The 17,878-nt window shown below is 35.4% G+C and overlaps 3 protein-coding genes across 3 annotated transcripts; 2 read left to right on the forward strand and 1 right to left on the reverse strand.

Moving 5' to 3' along the window:
* The first annotated feature begins 7,324 nt into the window (after positions 1-7,324).
* LOC131623874 (glucan endo-1,3-beta-glucosidase-like) lies at positions 7,325-8,701 on the forward strand. Its single transcript, XM_058894872.1, has 2 exons — positions 7,325-7,457; positions 7,545-8,701. The coding sequence occupies exons 1-2, from the start codon at positions 7,403-7,405 to the stop codon at positions 8,489-8,491; spliced, it is 1,002 nt and encodes a 333-aa protein (XP_058750855.1). The 5' UTR covers positions 7,325-7,402; the 3' UTR covers positions 8,492-8,701.
* A 619-nt stretch (positions 8,702-9,320) lies between these two features.
* LOC131623896 (uncharacterized) lies at positions 9,321-10,489 on the reverse strand. The gene is made up of 3 exons (XM_058894891.1): positions 10,243-10,489; positions 9,899-10,140; positions 9,321-9,728 (listed from the first exon to the last, which is right to left on the reverse strand). The coding sequence occupies exons 1-3, from the start codon at positions 10,487-10,489 to the stop codon at positions 9,321-9,323; spliced, it is 897 nt and encodes a 298-aa protein (XP_058750874.1).
* Positions 10,490-12,785: 2,296 nt separating this feature from the next.
* On the forward strand, positions 12,786-15,983 carry LOC131623897 (glucan endo-1,3-beta-glucosidase-like). The gene is made up of 5 exons (XM_058894892.1): positions 12,786-12,840; positions 12,951-13,960; positions 14,008-14,032; positions 14,863-15,013; positions 15,617-15,983. The coding sequence occupies exons 1-5, from the start codon at positions 12,786-12,788 to the stop codon at positions 15,981-15,983; spliced, it is 1,608 nt and encodes a 535-aa protein (XP_058750875.1).
* The last annotated feature ends 1,895 nt before the right edge of the window (positions 15,984-17,878 follow it).

Here is a 17,878-nt window from a genome sequence, read left to right on the forward strand (position 1 = left end):
AAGTTATGAGGAGTCGAAATAAGACTGAATGGCTGAAGGCCATGGATGATGAGATGAAATCTCTTCATGATAATCATACTTGGGAACTGATCAAGAAACCTGTTGGGGCAAGGTTAGTCAGCTGTAAATGGATTTTCAAAGTTAAGGAAGGAATTGAAGGAGTGACGTCGAAAAGATACAAGGCAAGGTTAGTTGCAAGGGGTTTCACTCAGAAAGAAGGTGTCGACTTCAATGATGTGTTTTCTCCTGTTGTGAAGCATAGGTCCATTCGAATGTTGCTTGCCATAGTGGCACACTTCGATCTTGAACTGGAACAGATGGATGTGAAGACTGCGTTCTTGTATGGTGATCTAGATGAAACGATCCTAATGAGGCAACCTGAAGGGTATGTCGAAAAGGGGAAGGAAGATTATGTGTGCAAGTTAAAGAGATCTTTGTATGGGCTGAAACAATCTCCTCGACAGTGGAATAGGAGATTCGACAAGTTCATGGCACGCATAAGTTTCATTAGAAGTCAGTTCGACCACTGCGTTTACTTCAGATTTCGACCTGGTAATTCATTTGTTATTTTGTTGCTTTATGTGGATGATATTCTCATAGCAAGCAACAATGTTGAAGATGTGATGAGGGTGAAGGCTGAACTCAATAAGGAGTTCGATATGAAGGATTTGGGAGCTGCTTCCAGGATTCTTGGAATTGACATTCGAAGAGATAGAAAGAAGTCGAAGTTATGTCTATCTCAAGAGGCATATCTACGGAAGATTCTTGAAAAGTTTGGTATGTCGAATTCGAAGCCAGTTGTGACTCCAACAAACCCTCAATTCAAGCTGAGTATTGATCAGTGTCCCAGTACTGATGTCGAAAGAGCCTATATGAATAGCATCCCATATGCTAATATAGTTGGTTCTTTGATGTATGCTATGGTCTGTACTAGACCCGACATAGCTTACGCAGTCAGTCTTGTAAGCAGGTACATGGCGAATCCTGGAAAGGCTCACTGGCAAGCTTTGAAGTGGATTTTAAGGTACCTAAATGAGTCTCTGAATAGAGTCCTAATTTATGGTGGAGCCTTGGGTGAAGATAGTAAAGCAGTAATAGAAGGATATGTCGACTCTGATTATGCAGGTTGTATGGATTCCAGAAAATCTATTTCTGGATATGTTTTCACTATGTTTGGCACTGCAATTAGTTGGAAAGCAACACTTCAGAAGGTTGTTGCTCTATCAACCACTGAAGCGGAGTATATTGCCCTAACTGAAGCTGTGAAAGAAGCATTGTGGCTTGAAGGTTTTGCGAAGGAGCTAAAACTTCAAGGTCGAGGTATCACTGTTAAATGTGATAGTCAAAGTGCAATACACCTGTCGAAGAATTCAGCCTATCATGAGCGAACTAAGCACATTGATGTGAGGCTGCATTTCGTCAGAGGAGTAATCGAGCGTGGAGAAGTCCAAGTGCTGAAGGTTTCGACTGAAGACAATGCTGCTGATATGATCACCAAGACATTGTCGAGTTGCAAGTTTTTCCACTGTATGCAGTTGATAAAGCTGCATGAAGAAAGCTAGTTTGTTCCTTGACGTTGTAGAGTTAGGTCCAAGGTGGAGATTTGTGAGATATTGGATCGAACTCTAGTATTGTCGAAGGGTAGCTTCTTGGTTCGACAGTCCGACAGAGTTAAGCATGAAGTCGAAGGGTTGCTCACATGCTGGTGTCGAAGTGTGCATGCTGTAGTCGAAGATGGGTCGAGCATGCAGATGTCGAAGATGCTAGGGTTGTTAGCATGTTAAATTAGGTTTTAGTGTTTAAACCCTAATTTGTTAAGTTAGCTTGTTTATTAAGTTGGCTTGTGTAATGGGCCTTGCTGAAAAAGCCCATTAGTTAGTATGTTAGGTTTTATTATAAATAGCATACTAGTCTCTCATCATTGCTAAGCTGCAAATCCTAATTTAGGGTGAGAGAGGTTATTTGTTATTCTTGTAAACTTGTAATCTTGTTTGAAGAGAAAGTAAAAGAATAGCAGTTATAACCAATTCTTGTGTTCTTATTCTCTTCCCTAATTCCCTATTATACTTTGTTATTGGTATCGTTTTTCACAACAATAATAATAATAATAATAATAATAATAATAATAATAATAATCATAATCATAATACTTCGGAAAAAGAGATCAAATACGTCTTCACGTCATCCGAACCAAAGCTCTTGATCCAAGCATCTAGCAAAACTCAATCTTTCATGGTACCTGCAAAAATTATAAGATGAATGAGATGAGATTACTAAATTTCAGTGAGTTCCCCCTATCTTATGGGTCCTCTCGACTCTACAGGATACATGCAGCATCAACGGATCCATCATTGATCCTAAGGTTCCCTCACTACCCAATATAGGAAAGCCTAGCAAAATACAGCATCACGATTATATGTCCATTGACTACTCAATTAGATACTCTAATCACAGCTCACGTATTTAGATATTATATATACATCTTTCCTCTAGAATAGGTCTTCCGAGTTTACCTATCAACCTTCAGTCGGGAGCTACCCTCAAGGTCTGGTCTTCTTGGTTTATCTGTCTATCTGCTCACGGAAACAAGACCCCAATCATAAATTTAAATCTATATGGTAAGTAACGAATATGGACTATAGAGAACCATAGAATCAACATTGAATCGCCACTACGATTCAACTCCTCCAATATCAAGGCTTGAGTCGTACAACGACGTTCCCCCGTAAGGGAGGAGACAAAGGAGAAGGTGAGGTACACATCCCCAGGAGTTCATCCCCGAAAAATAGCTCCTGATCTATGGACTACGACCCATTCCTGAGACCAAATCCCGAGAACGCCTACAACGACCGTCTACGTCCGTCTAGGTCTTCATGCACGCTCATAAGTGCACAAGACATGGCCACAATGAGTCAATGTCAATGGAATCATTTACTTGCCTTCATAAGTTATTTGGTCACGATATCCCATCTAACTCTTGATACTCACAAGCTCAACCGATGACCTATAAACATCTGATCACACACCAATCACGATGCCTCTTATATACCGGTCCATCCTCAATACTTCTCTAGATTATGGTGGATCCTTGAGAATCTGAGATGAACAAAACATTGCTAATAACATAACTAATAAATCTGGTAACAGAGCCTTTATATAAGTTTCAGTCACTCTTGATGATAAACTTGTTAGTTCTGTTTGGCTTTTTAATTTACTGTGATCTACACTGGATGGGTTAATCCTCTCTTGTGGAGATCAATTACAAGCATTGGTTCATTTCACTACGCCAAATTTAAGTTGTAGCAGCGCAGCTACTAAAGCGTTTTTAGCAAAAGCGCTCTCGTAGGGCTCGCTAAAAACAAAATTAATAAACAAGGGAAAATGATGCAAAAAAAGCGCTTGGTAGGGGGGTTATGAGAGCGCTTTCAAAAAGCGCTCTGGTAGGGGGGTATGAGAGCGCTTTTAAAAAGCGCTCTGGTAGGGGGGTTATGAAAGCGCTTTTAAAAGCGCTCTTATAGGGTGGGTGCTACGAAAGCGCTTTTGGGATAAAAGCGCTCTGGTAGGGGGTGTTATTAAAGCGCTTTTGAAAAGCGCTCTGGTAGCCCATTTAAAGAATTATATATTTTACAAACACACGCGTTTTGTTTCAGATCCAAAACACGCGAACCTTCTTCTTCCTTTCGTTGCTCCGCCGTCCTCACTCCCTCTCCAGCCTTCAACCGACTCCGCCGCCGCCTTCCTCACTCCATCGCCACCCTTCAACCGTCTCTTCTCTGTTCAGGTTAGGGTTTTGTGCCGGAAATTTTCCTTTTTTTCATTGTTTGCTTTCAAAAATACAAAATTTTATTTAGGGTTATAGTTAATATTATTGGGGCTTTTTTAATTTATCAGTGATTTAGGTTTTATCAGTGTGATTTAGAGTATTGAAGACAAAGTTTGTTAGGTTTTTATCAGTGATTTAGAGTATTGAAGACATGTATCAAGTAAGTAGAAGATGTTATTGATAATGAGACCTACAAGGGATATCTGTTTCATCAACTTTTACATGATTCAAGATTTTCTATATGTAGTTAGTAATAATCACGTTTTTCTATTGTAGGTTGAGCTTCAAACAGTGGATGGACTGGTAAAGGATAGAACACAATGTGCCCCTGCCGATTATGTTCCACAGAATATGAATCAAGTAATTGTACCCCGAAGTCTTCTGTGGCAGGATCCTTCGGGGTACAGTTACTTGATTCATATTCTGTGACACAATACAACTTGGATAGAAATGAGGCGATGCAGGTTAAGTCCAACAAAACCTTCAAATTTCTAGTCCAACAACCCCTTCTCATTATTGCAACATTTATTGATTGAGTAAACATACACCCCTAGCTTACACCAACACCGTAATTTTCTACATACAAGGTATACAATTCATTTTTTATTAATTTATTCTATCTTAATTTTTGTGCACAAGTATCTATCTGTGTTAAAATATACGGTGTAATATACAAGTGTAGGAAAATAAGTGTAGATATAGCATAGCTCAAAGATGAAGGAAAACGCTGAAGGGTAAGTAGTAGTAACTAGTTGTCATGTATTATTTGTCATAGAAATTAATATTCAACTTTTATTTGTGTCTAATTTTTCCTGTCAATTGGTTGTGAACTTTACATTAATTGTTGTTGCAGAGAAACTTCTTATATTGCTAAGAGATAGTAGAAAGCTCACAAGGATACTGGGCTCTTTTGATCAATTTGGTAACAACTTCTCAAATTCTGTAATTGTTTGACATGCTGTTGGTTGAGTTTCTAATAGTGTTCCTATCAATAACATGTAGCTAATGTTGTTCTTGAGGGTGTCTGTGACATGATTATTGTTAGTGATCTATATTGCTTTATCCCTCTGGGCTATATGATGTGGCTGTGTTAAATTTAAGGTAAACTTTATGTACAAAATTTGTTGAACTAATTTACAATAAATGATATTCCATTCCATGTATTCAAGTTAGATATATAAAGTCCTAAATATTAATAAATTAATTTTTATTTATTGATATATTTAATTTGATTATTCTTTTTACACGACATATATATATATATATATATATATATATATATATATATATATATATATATATATATATATATATATATATATATATATATATATATATATATATATATATATATATATATATATATACACTCGTTCTACTCTTTACCTTCTTATTTTAGAGCCTTTATATAATAATAATCTTATTTTGATTATATTATTTTTATTTTGCAGATTGTGAAGATTTTCAGTCATTTGAAGATGTTCAGACTTTGCAGGACTAGGACCGATTTAGTTGATTTAGTTGTTTAGGGATGATTTTCTTATTGTTATAATGTCATGTGAATTGGTTTAGTTGTTTTCATGTTAGAAATATGTGAATCGGTGTATATATATTTTGGATTAATTACAATGGTATAATTATAATGCATGTTTAGTATATAATCGAAATCGCTTCTTTGTTGAAATAATGAGATTACTGAAATAATGGGATTACGATTGTAAATTATAGGTTTATGGGATAACAATGGTAAATTACAGGTTCATGAAAGAATGCTGCCATAAATGCAGGTTTAGAAATTATAAAAATAATAGGTTTATAAAAAAAAAAGCATAAAAAATAAAATAAAAAACGCAACCTACGAAAGCACTTTTGGAAAAGCGCTCTTATAGGGGGGGCTATCAGAGCGCTTTTTCCAGAAAAAGCGCTCTAATAGGGGGGGATACCAGAGCGCTTTTTCCAGAAAAGCGCTCTTATAGGGGGGGTCTACCAGAGCGCTTTTAGAAGCGCTTTTGTTACCTACGCCAGCGCTGGCTTTCACAGCGCTTTAAAGCGCTTTTAAAGCCCAAAATAAGCGCTTTCGTAGGCCTTCCGTGTTGTAGTGTGTGTACTTCATGTGTAGTATAGAAAAGTCTTGATTTTACTTCATGTTACAATTAACTAAGTTAAAGACGGTGAAAGTGCTAGATAGAATAGTTTCTAGAATCTAACAACTATACCCTCCTGCAAATCTCAAAAGGGAGCTGATGTGAACATAGAGGAAGATGGATTTAAACAGTGAAAGAATTTGGTACAAAAGACAAAACTAACTGCTTAATTGTAAGGTTAAGATACATCGATTTAATTTTCTACTTGTTTGATTACTTAGTTCTCCTGCAAAGAATAATGTTGATAAAAAATGATACCAATAATCCCACATTGGTTTGTCCGACAAACATATTAATGTTTATAAAGCAAACACACATATATAATTACTTTGAACTGTAAATGAATTGTAAAGCAAATATAGTAATATATATTTGATAAAAATATAGTATATAATTAAAAAAGAAAAAAAAAAGAGATTTAAAAAAAAAATTCCACGAAAATTTTTTAAAAAAAATATTTTATAGGGACCTAATGTAAAACTCACTAATAATATATGGTATATTTAATCCTTTTTTAATTATTCAGTAACTTTGTGTGATTTAATAACATAATAAAGTTCTTACAATGTGAAGATTCAAAAATGTTGTTCTATTAAAAAACAAACCCTCGACACTCAACTCACACTTGATGTTATTGAAAAACAATATATTCTAAAAACTTTGTTATGTTACAAAAACAAATAATGTAATTAATGTATTTTATGTTTATATATGATCTCTATTACGACTATCAAAAGAATTATTATTACGGTACAAACTAAGCAATTTATGAAGAAATTTAAATAAATTGGAAGGACCGTAAAAAAAGTCCCATTCCAGTGTGATACTGACTTCTGGTGTCTTACAAAATCAAATGAATCTGGCAAATAAACTTAATAGGCATGATTCAACCATGACAAAATAATTAGAGGTCTTATTTACCTCAATTTTAACAGTAACAAAGATTATGAGACCCTATTTAATTACGATTTAATCGTAAAAAATTTGAGGCACTTTGCGGTAGCCCGCCTTGCACACCCTCAAAGACGGCCCTGTTAATAGTTGAATATATTTGCTTCGAAATAACAAAGAAAACACTTCAATTTTTGGACGTACTGAATAAGTTCTAACTATGAACGTTTCCTACACGTAGATAAACCAGCTGACTAGTATGCAGATAAATCAGTGGCGGCTATTTAACATTAGTCTTGTAAGCATTTAGCCATCACTCAACAATATATGCATTTTCACCAAAACAATAAATGGTTTGAATTCGAAAACATTTAGCATTAATTTCTGTAGAGTGATTGACGGGGCTAAAAGTCTGCATTAATAGTAACATATTGTATTGGCTTCTTCTTACTATTATCATCCTATAAATATGGACTAGCAGGTGTAGGAAGAGATATCAGAGCTGCATATTGATTTATAACTATAACCAATATATGTTATAAATATGTCTATCATTTTTCTGCTTGTTGCTATACTGTCCATTGGACTAGAATTTACAGGTCTATACCTCTCCCTATAATATGTTATATTGTGTAGTTTATTTTTTTATATATTGCATGCTTTACAATTAGTTTATTATAATGCAGGTGTGCAATCCATAGGAGTTTGCTATGGCACGAATGGCAATAATCTACCATCAAGGCAAGAAGTTATAGATTTATACAAGTCAAAAGGCATTGCTGGAATGCGTATATACAGTCCTGATGAAGAAGCCCTACAAGCCCTTAGAGGTTCCAACATTGAGTTGATCCTTGATGTGCCCAGGGATACCCTTTCTTCTCTAACAGATGCCAATGAAGCCACAAATTGGGTAACCAAATATGTGACACCTTACTCACAAGATGTTAAAATTAAGTACATCACTGTTGGAAATGAAATCCACCCTGATTACAATGAGGCCCAATACGTTCTCACTGCCTTACAAAACATTCAAAAAGCAATTTCATCAGCCAATTTACAAGGCCAAATTAAGGTCTCAATAGCAATAGACATGACTTTGATCGGTAATTCCTATCCTCCCAAGGATGGTGTTTTTACTGACCAAGCCAAGTCATATATACAACCAATAATCAATTTCCTAGTGAGCAATGGATCGCCACTTCTTGCAAATGTGTATCCGTATTTTGCTTATATCGGAAATGAACAAAACATTCATCTTGACTATGCTCTTTTTAATCAGCAAGGAAACAATGACGCTGGTTACCAAAATCTCTTTGACGCGCAGTTAGATTCAGTATATGCTGCACTTGGGCAAGTTGGAGGATCCAGTTTGCAGATAGTTGTGTCTGAGAGTGGATGGCCGTCTGCTGGTGGAGATGGAGCCACAACTGTCGACAATGCTTCCACATATTATAAAAATTTGATTAATCACGTAAAGAGTGGGAATGGGACTCCGTTGAAGCCTGGTACAGCTATTGAGACTTACTTGTTTGCCATGTTTGACGAAAATCTGAAGAATGGTGCATCAACTGAGCAACATTTTGGTCTCTTTAACCCTGACAAATCACCTAAGTATCAAATAATTTTTAATTAATTAAACAAATAATTTAAAGAAATATGTAATGAGGTAAATAAATTGTGCCAGAGTGTGTGCACAGGATATTGTGTTTGCATGTTCCTATTTATATAATGAGTTAAATAAATGAAACATAATATATTGTTTAATCCCCTCTTTGTATTTTGGTTTGTGTTACATTTAACTTTGGAAACATCAAAATTGATTTGGTCTAATATCTTTTGCGGACTAGTGACAGCCCTTCCCTGTTAGCTTCAATGATTGGAAAGCACCTCTGCTACGAGTTAACTTGATCATGGAGAGTAATTACTTGTTGTTGATAACAGTGAGTTAATCATCATTTTATTACTACTCAATATTCATTTAGTTTTTAGATTATTATCTACTACCTCTGTCTCATATTATTTGTCGCAATTGCTCATTTCACACAGATTATGAAATAGTAATAAATGAAAGAGAGAGAATAGTTTTTTTTAATAGGCTACGGAATTAAACAAGGAGTATAAGGGACACTCCTCCCGAAAACAAACGGAAAACTCCTATAACTCAAAACAAATGAGCGGAAGGCTATGATCCATCAAAATACCCTCTTGAATAATTGGTCTTTGGTGACTATTCTTTTGTGAAGAAAATGCCAACCAAAAAACAGAATTTTAGGAGGGATTTTTACCTCCCATAAATCATTTATGGCGCTGACCAGGGGCGGCTGAAAGGGAGGCCCTGAGAGCTTGACCTAAACTCTGTTATAGCATGATTTGACGGAAAAAGTTCCCTCCGAATTCGCCCTCCACTTGAATGTATCTGTTGCTGTTCGGGACAGTAAAAAATGCTGCAGAATTTGATTCAGTTATTGCAGCAAATAACTCGATACAGCACTGTCATTGTGAACCAATTTCTGAACATCCCACTTCCATCCGTCCACCGTGTACGACCCAACTTCCGCCACCGACCGCATATGATTATGAGTGGCCTGGAAAAGTTCTGGAAATGCCTCCTTTAGCTGTTGCTGGCTCGTCCAGGTTGCATACCAAAATGATATGTTTTCCCCATTTCCGACATGACATTCAACAGCCCCCGCAAAGTGATTCTCATGCAAAAAGGCGTAATTATCGGAAATCAAAATGTCTCTCCACCAAATAGAGTCTTTCTTCCCCACGAGTGAAGAGTCCCCAATTAAGACTTTTACTTTCAAGTTTCCATATCTAGCCTCAAGGATGCCTTGCCACACCGCTTCATCTTCCGATAAATTTCTCCACTTCCATTTGGACACTAATGCCGCGTTTATAATTCCACGTTTTTTAATCCTAAACCTCCTTCCTCTCGAGACTTACACACTACATCCCAAGACACCCAATGAATCGATCTTTTTACGTCTCCCCCGCCCCATAGAAATTTATTTTGAATCTGACGGATTTCATTAATCACCTTCACCGGCGCCTTATAGAAGGATAACAAATAAATAGGGATAGCATTAAGAACCGAATTAATCAAGACCACACGACCCGCTATGTTAAGATTCGTACCTCTCCACTCGGCCAACCTCTTCCTCAACATGGATATCAAATCTTTCCACATTGAAAGATTCATATGGTTGCCGCCCACTTTAACACCAAGAAACTTGAACGGAAAATTTCCCACTTTGCAAGAAAGGAAAGAAGACGCCGCATCTAGGAACCAATCACCAACATTTATCCCGTATAGATTACTTTTTGGAAAATTAATCCTCAACCCTTACATTAGTTCAAAGCCCCTAAGGATAGTTTTCATACTCCATAAGTTTGCGGTGTCTCCCTCCGATATAATGATTGTGTCATCCGCAAATTGAAGCGTGTCAACCTCCTCATTATCATTGATTTTAAACCCGCGGAACTCACCTATGCTTTTCGCCTTCCGCATTAAAGCCGTGAGTACCTCCATGACTAAGACAAAAAGGAAAAGAGATAACGGGTCTCCTTGACGAAAACCTTTCTCAACCTTGAAATCCTTAGAAGTACTACCATTGATAAGAACAGACATGCTATTTTGAAATATACAACATGCCATCCATCTCATCCACCTATCACCAAAACCCATCAGAACTAAAACATGTCTAACGAAGTTCCAACTTACGCGATCATAAGCCTTTTCAAAATCGATTTTTAACACCACACAACTTCTTTTATCTCTTCTAGCTAGGTCCAAAACTTCATTACTACAAGAACACCATCTGAAATGAATCTACCCGGGACAAAAGCCATTTGGTTTGTCGAAACAATCTTCTCAATTATACTCCTCAACCTTGCCGATAGTAATTTAGCAATGATCTTATATAAACTTCCCACAAGACAAATTGGCCTATACTCGGACAACGATTAAGGGTTTTTCACCTTAGGAATAAGGATAATAAAAGAATAAGTACAAGCTTTCGTGAGTCTTTTCTTCTCATGAAAATCCACAACAAGTCTAAAAACGTCCTCTTTAGCTACCTCCCAATTGATTTTGAAAAAATCAAGCGAAAAACCGTCCGGTCCGGGACTTTTGTTACCATCACAAGCCCACACGACTTCTCTCACCTTCTCTTCTGTAAAAGGTCTCTCTAGCCATCTGGAATCCTCCACACTCAAACAATTAAGGTCTAAACCTTTCAGAATGGGTCTTTCTAAATTCTCCTCCTTATAGAATTGTAACTTTACCAAACTATATTGATTAACTATTGTTGTATTTAAATTATCATTAATGTTAAGTGAGAAAACAATAAATTAAGATTATTTACTAAATGGTACAATTAGAAGATTAACTATAAAATTGCATTGATAATCTAAAGTGACAAATATGTTAGGACAATTTATTTCCTAAATGTGACACTTATTTTGGGAAGGAGGGAGTATTACTTATTTTTAAAATCAATTTCCTAATTAAAAAAATAAATATTAAATATAATCTACGCCGACCCGAATAACCGTAACCCATAAAACTTGAACAACTAAATTGTAGCCAGTTTAATTTTTGAGCTTTTTGGCCTGGCCCACTAAAGACCCGAGCTCGTCACGGGCCAGGCAACCCATTTTGTCAACTCTAAGGTCATGATTAGAATTCTAACCATGGTGAAAAGTTGTGTCTACCTTTTATTTTTATTTTTAAGCCACTTTTTACCACAGTTAGAATTCTAACTATGATGAAAAGTGGCGTCTGGTCATGGGTTCGAATCTTAGTCTAGTAGTTTGGACTTTTTTATTTATTTTAAGCAATTTTTTATCAACCGTGATGAAAAGTGACCTTCGGCTATGAATTTGAATCTTAGTACCAGCAATTTTCTTTTTTATTTATTTTAAAGTCACTTTTCACCACGGTTGGAATTTCAACCGTGATGAAAAATGACGCTTTCCTTTCTTTAATTAAAAATAAATTACATTTCTAAGATATATAATACTTCATGTTCATTCACTTTTGCCCTAGACGATCTTCATCTTCAACCTCCAAACTTCTTATTTCATTTACGAAACTCAAATTTCCCACTAAATCAAACTCGAAAAATACTATTTCTTCCATAAAGGCAGATAAAAAACATCATTTCTTTTAATAGCAAGTTTCGGAACTCCATCATCTATTCCCTAACTTGAACGAGACAAGGAAAACATGAATTCGAGTTAGCAATGTTAGTTGTTATTGTTGTGTTAGGTAAAATGTTTAATATTGTTGTTTTTTTAGATTCAATGTTTAACAATTTTATTGATTTGATTTTCTTGTTGTTGACTTTATTGTTGTTGTTGTTTTTGCTCATGAGATTTAAGAGTTAACGATTGTGTTTTTTTGTTGTTGTTGTTGAGATTTAACGTTTAATGATTCTACTGATTTTGTTTTGTTGTTGTTTTTGTTCTTGTTCTTGTTCTTCTTGTTAGTTTTCTTGTTTTTGTTGTCTTGTTAGAAATATTCATAGTTCTATAATATAATGTAAGTTTTTAATGTAGTCAGCCAAAGCATGTGGCAAAAATAAAAGTTTGGGCTAACTGACTTTTCACTACGGTTGGAACTTCCAACCGTGCTAAAAATAGGCTGACTTATATTTCACCGCGGTTGAAAGTTCCAACCATGGTGAAAAGTGGGTTGACTACATTTCACTCTAGCTGGAATTTCTAACAGTGATGAAATAAAGCGCGTTATCCAGTTTTCACCACGCACCTTAATTTGTGATCGAAACTAGCACACTTGTAAATTTTGAACTTGATGGTATAATGTTCTATTTTTATTAGTTTATCTTAACTGATATTATTAGGTTAATTACGTTTTTTTTTTCTGACTATGTTTCTTTCATCTTTTTAAGGCTACACTTACCATGGTTTTCTGGTTTGTGTTTCTCATGCTTATTGGTTTGGAGACAACCACAACAGGTATATACTTCTTGATTTCTATTATGCATTCCATCAACTCTTGTTTAATAATAGCTTATGACTTAAAAATTGTAAACATGAACTAATGTTATTATTTTCATCAATGGCAGCACATTCAATTGGAGTATGTTATGGAAGAGTGGCTAACAATTTACCACCTGCGGATGAAGTTATAGATCTTTTCCAATCCAGTGGTATTGGAAGAATGAGAATATATGATCCTGATCATGCAACTTTACAAGCCCTAAGAGGCTCCAACATAGAACTTGTCATCGGGACCCGTAACGAAGACATTAAATCGATCGCCAAGAGCGTTTCCGTCGCTACTGAATGGATTCAAATCAATATACTAAAGTACTCTCAAGATGTCAAATTCAGATACATTGTGGTCGGGAACGAGATAGATCCTACTAACGACGAGACATCGAATTTTGTTCTTTTTGCAATGCAGAATATTTATACAGCCCTCACATCTTCAAACCTACATAATAAAATCAAGGTTTCAACCGCGATACAATTGAACTTGCTGGGAAGTTCCTATCCTCCATCTTCAGGAGCATTTGGTAAATCTGCAACTCCGTATATAACTCCTATAGTTAAATTTCTTGTGGATACCAAAGCACCACTTCTTGCAAATGTGTACACTTATTTCAGCTACATAAGCGATCCAACTAGTATCGACATATCATATGCTTTATTCACTTCTCAAACTGTTCTAAGAGATGGAAGTATTGAGTATCAAAATCTATTTGATGCAACATTAGGGGCAATTTATGCCGCACTTAAGAAAGTTGGTGGTGCTAATTTGGAAGTAGTTGTATCAGAAAGTGGATGGCCTTCAGATGGTGGTGTTGCTGCAACAGCTGAGAATGCACAAACTTACTATGAGAATTTGATTAAGCATGTGTCTAAAGGGAATCCTGCTAGACCTAATCAACCATTAGAGACTTATTTATTTGCCATGTTTGATGAAAATCAGAAAGGGCCAGCTGCAACTGAAAGACATTTTGGTTTGTTCAGTCCTGATAAACAAATTAAGTATCAAATTAGTGAATTACTTAAGTCTGATATTGATCCTTCTACTTCTGGAAGATCCTCTTTTAGTAGGTGGAGCAAAGGAGTAATACTCTCTTATTGTTTTTCTTTATTGTTTTTTAACTATATTAGTCATTAGATTGTGATATTGTAATAGGTATTTTAACATTTCTCATGACCTAATATTTATTTGTAAGTCATTAGACGTTGACATAGACGTTTGGTTTACGAAGCTGTCGGATTTAGTGGGGTGTAACCGTTTGTTGGTTGTTGATCGGTTCTTCTAATCAAAATTTTTTTATTGGATTAACACCCTTTGTGCTATTTAATACAAAGTCACTTATAAAAAAAAAAAAAAAGGAGTAATTCATATTAACTTTCAAGCACACAACACCCAAGAGCAAAGCAAGCAAGGCTATTGCGTTGAGTCTCACTTTTTTTTTTTTTCCATAAACCAGGCCTCAAAATAAATTGGTGAACATATATATTTCAGCAAAAGAAAAGTTTGATTGTATGATGTTTGCTAGTCTAGCGTCAATGCAATGTCCCAATATCCCAAAGGTTGGAAGTTCGATAGTGTAAAATAATTTTATATTATCATCTAATAAAAATAGAATAATTAATAAAAATTTTAAAATATTTTTAAAATTTAAGTATGACTTAACTTTATATATTTTTATTTGAGAAAATTATATGTAATTTAGATTTTTAATATCTTATCTATTTTTGTTTGGTCATAAATTTTTTATTATTGTTTATACATGAATAAAAATAAATATTTTGAATAAATAATTTTAAATTAAATTTCTAAAATAATACTCATTTTTTAATATAGTTTTTAAATTATACAAATATAATAAGTAAAGAAGTACATAAAATTAGTAAATTTAATTTTAATTAAGGATTAAATTAATATAATTAATATATTTTAATAATGAGTGGGATCAACCTACTTCAACAGTAAGTTTTTTTAACTTCAAATTATAGCCTTTAAATTAGATTTAATCGAAGAGGACACTTTGTTAGAGAATGATTTGTTGTTGGATAATGAGGGTATTATGGATAAGAGAAGGGAGGATACTGCTAGATTTTGGTTGAATTTTAGAATCAAGGAGAACATGCTTATTCAAAAATCGAGGTTGTAATGGCTGAACGATGGGGATACGAATCGTGGGTTTTTTCACATTGTCATGAAGGATAGAAGGAGACGTAATTTTATAGGGTCGATTAATTCTAATAAGGGCATTTTGGATTCAGTGGCAGAAGTGAAAAAGGAGGTTTTTTATCACTTTGAATCTAAGTTTAGAGAATCAGATTCGTAAAGACCTATTTTAGAAGGAAATTTTGGTGGTAGGCTATCTCATTTAGATAGAGATTTTCTTGAGGATCCCTTTTCGGATACGGATATTAAGGAGGCAGTTTGGGGATGTGAAGGTACGAAAAGTCCAGGTCCGAATGGCTTCTACTTTATGTTCATTGAGAAATTTTGGTCATTTCTTAAGGAAGATTTCAGGCGTTTTTTTAGAGACTTTCATGGAGGGGCTTTACTTTCGAAATTTATCACTTCATCATTTTTGTCACTCATCCCAAAATTTTCCAATCCTTTTGGCTTGGAGGATTATAGGCATATTTGTATTGTTAGGTGTCTTTACAAGGCATTGTCTAAATTACTTACTTCTAGGTTGAAGGTCGTGTTGGACGCCATTGTGTCTCCTTGCTAAAGCGCGTTTGTGTCGGGTAGACAATTTCTAGATGATGTTATAGTTGCCAAAGAACTTGTGGATTTCACAACTAAGGAAAAGAAGGAATGTTTACTCTTTAAGGTGGATTTTGAGAAGGCTTATGACAATTTTAGTTGGAATTTGTTAAGAATCATGCTTCACAAATTTGATTTCGAGGATTTATGGATGAAGTGGAACAACATGTCGATTTTGGTAAACGGTAGTCCTACCAAGGAGTTTTTGGTTGAGAAAGGGTTGAGACAAGGAGATATGTTATCTCCTTTTCTTTTCATTATTATGGCGGAAGCATTGCCTATTCTTGTTAAGAGGTCTATGGAGTTTGGAGATTTTGTAGGGATCAACATTAACAAAAAATTGCGGCATTGATATTCTTCAATTCACGGAGTATACTAATTTGGTGGGCAATGCTAGTTGGAGGCACATTTGGGCTGTAAAATCGGTGTTGTGAGGGCTCGAGATTGTGTCGGGTCTCGATATCAACTTTCATAAGAGTAAGCTCATCAATATTAACGTTAGTTCTTTTCGATTGGAGGAGACTGCTAATTTATTGTCTTGTAGGATGGAAGATAAATTGTTCACTCTTTTAGGCATCCAGATCGGTTCTAACTCGAGAAGGATTCCTTTTGGGTTCCCTTTACTGACAAAACTTAGGAAACAACTTAGAAATTAGACAGGCCATTTTCTTAGCTTCTGAGGGAGGATTACTCTTGTCATATACGTCCTTTATAGCTTATCTATTTTCATGCTATCGTTCTACAAAGTTCCGGTGAATATTCATAGTGAAATAATCGAGTTATAGAGTGGTTTTCTGTGGGGAGATTCGGAGAGTCGCAGGAAAGTTCATTGGGTGGATTGGAGGGAGTTGTGTTCTCTGTTTGGTAGAGGAAAGTTGGGTTTTAAAAATCTTGATGTTTTTAATACGGCGCTACTTCTAAAGTGGAGATGGAGAATTGTCGAAGGATCAGAGGCTCTTTGGTATCGTGTTCTTAAGGCGATATACGAGGATATTCAAATGAAGATGTCAACTTCGAAGTATTTATTGAGCTGCAAGGAATCAATATCATTTTTGTGGGCTGATCTTCTATGTTAGTGCAACAAGTTTCAGTTGGATCCTTTTATTGAAAATTGTAGGTTTAACGTCGGGACTGGTTTTTCGGTAGCATTCTGGCACATTAATTGGAGCGGAAACAGGGTGCTTAAAGCATGTTTCTCAATGCTTTTTCTACTTCTGCGTTGAAGATTGTCATTGTGTGCATGGGCGGATTGAGGGATAACACTTGGGTGTGGGAGATTTTGGTCTCAGTGTTGTTGCTTCAGCATTACTGGCAGAAGAGCTGCAGTAGCTCCGATGTTCCCTGCAGAATTTTCCTTCTTCATTTTTTATTCAAGCAACAATTTCTTGGAAGGGTGGTATCAGCAGCAGAAACTTTACCATTTGATCTTCTTACGAGGTTGTGGCTGCTGGAAATTTGATGTGGGGTCCTTTATTTTGGTTTGATATATATTTTGGTATTGTGTGGAAAGTTAATGTCCCTCTCAAAGTAAAAGCGTTCGGGTGGAGATGCTTCTTGAATAGAGTTCCGACAAAAGAGCAACTTCGTATTAAAGGCATAATGGCGCAGCCTGCTAATGCAGGTTATGTTTCCTGTGTGCTTCACCCTGACAATTTAGCTCATTCCATCTTATTTGGTCACATTTCTGGTTTAGCTTGAAAGGAGATTGCAGAATAGATCGGTTTAAAGGATCACAAGGGAGATTGTTTCAAGAGCCATTTTCTTCTTTGGTATAGATTCTGCATGTTTAAGAACGTCAAGGTCGGGAAACAAGGTTGTACTTGGTTGGCGGTTTGATGGAATATGTGGTTGTTAAGGAACAGTATTATCTTAGGTTGGAACATTTTGGATATTGTGGGGAAGATATGACGGTGTGGAGTTAGTCTTTTATCGGCGGAATTACGTCTCCCAAATGCAACTTTTATGAGTTCAACAAAAGACCTATGTTTTATTTCTCATAGAACACATTTGGTTTTGTAATTTCTCTTTTGTTTTGTGCGTTTTTCTCGTACGTTTTTGTAATCGGTTTGGAGTACCCTTTGTACTACCTATAATATATCTTTCTATAAAAAAAATATTAACCATTCGATTAAATCTATTTTAAAGGCTATGATTTAGAGAAAGTTAAAAAAAATTACTCTTGGAGTAAGGTGAACCCTTTATTAATTAATTTTATATTATTTAAAAGTTTGATTGAAAAAATTATAA

Source organism: Vicia villosa, unplaced genomic scaffold (genome assembly GCF_029867415.1).
Source record: "Vicia villosa cultivar HV-30 ecotype Madison, WI unplaced genomic scaffold, Vvil1.0 ctg.000089F_1_1, whole genome shotgun sequence".
NCBI classification, from domain to species: domain Eukaryota; kingdom Viridiplantae; phylum Streptophyta; class Magnoliopsida; order Fabales; family Fabaceae; genus Vicia; species Vicia villosa.

Bases quoted from the DNA above. Each gene is read 5' to 3' on its own strand.
- LOC131623897 (XM_058894892.1), top strand. From the start codon at position 12,786: ATGGTTTTCTGGTTTGTGTTTCTCATGCTTATTGGTTTGGAGACAACC. The intron at 12,841-12,950 runs GTATATACTTCT...CATCAATGGCAG, and splicing joins TTTGGAGACAACCACAACAG to CACATTCAATTGGAGTATGT. The intron at 15,014-15,616 runs GTTGTAATGGCT...TGTGTCGGGTAG, and splicing joins ATGCTTATTCAAAAATCGAG to ACAATTTCTAGATGATGTTA.
- LOC131623874 (XM_058894872.1), top strand. From the start codon at position 7,403: ATGTCTATCATTTTTCTGCTTGTTGCTATACTGTCCATTGGACTAGAA. The intron at 7,458-7,544 runs GTCTATACCTCT...ATTATAATGCAG, and splicing joins CATTGGACTAGAATTTACAG to GTGTGCAATCCATAGGAGTT.
- LOC131623896 (XM_058894891.1), bottom strand. From the start codon at position 10,489: ATGTCTGTTCTTATCAATGGTAGTACTTCTAAGGATTTCAAGGTTGAG. The intron at 10,141-10,242 runs GTATGAAAACTA...ATTGGTTCCTAG, and splicing joins AGACACCGCAAACTTATGGA to ATGCGGCGTCTTCTTTCCTT. The intron at 9,729-9,898 runs GTGATTAATGAA...TCCAAATGGAAG, and splicing joins TCTATAAGGCGCCGGTGAAG to TGGAGAAATTTATCGGAAGA.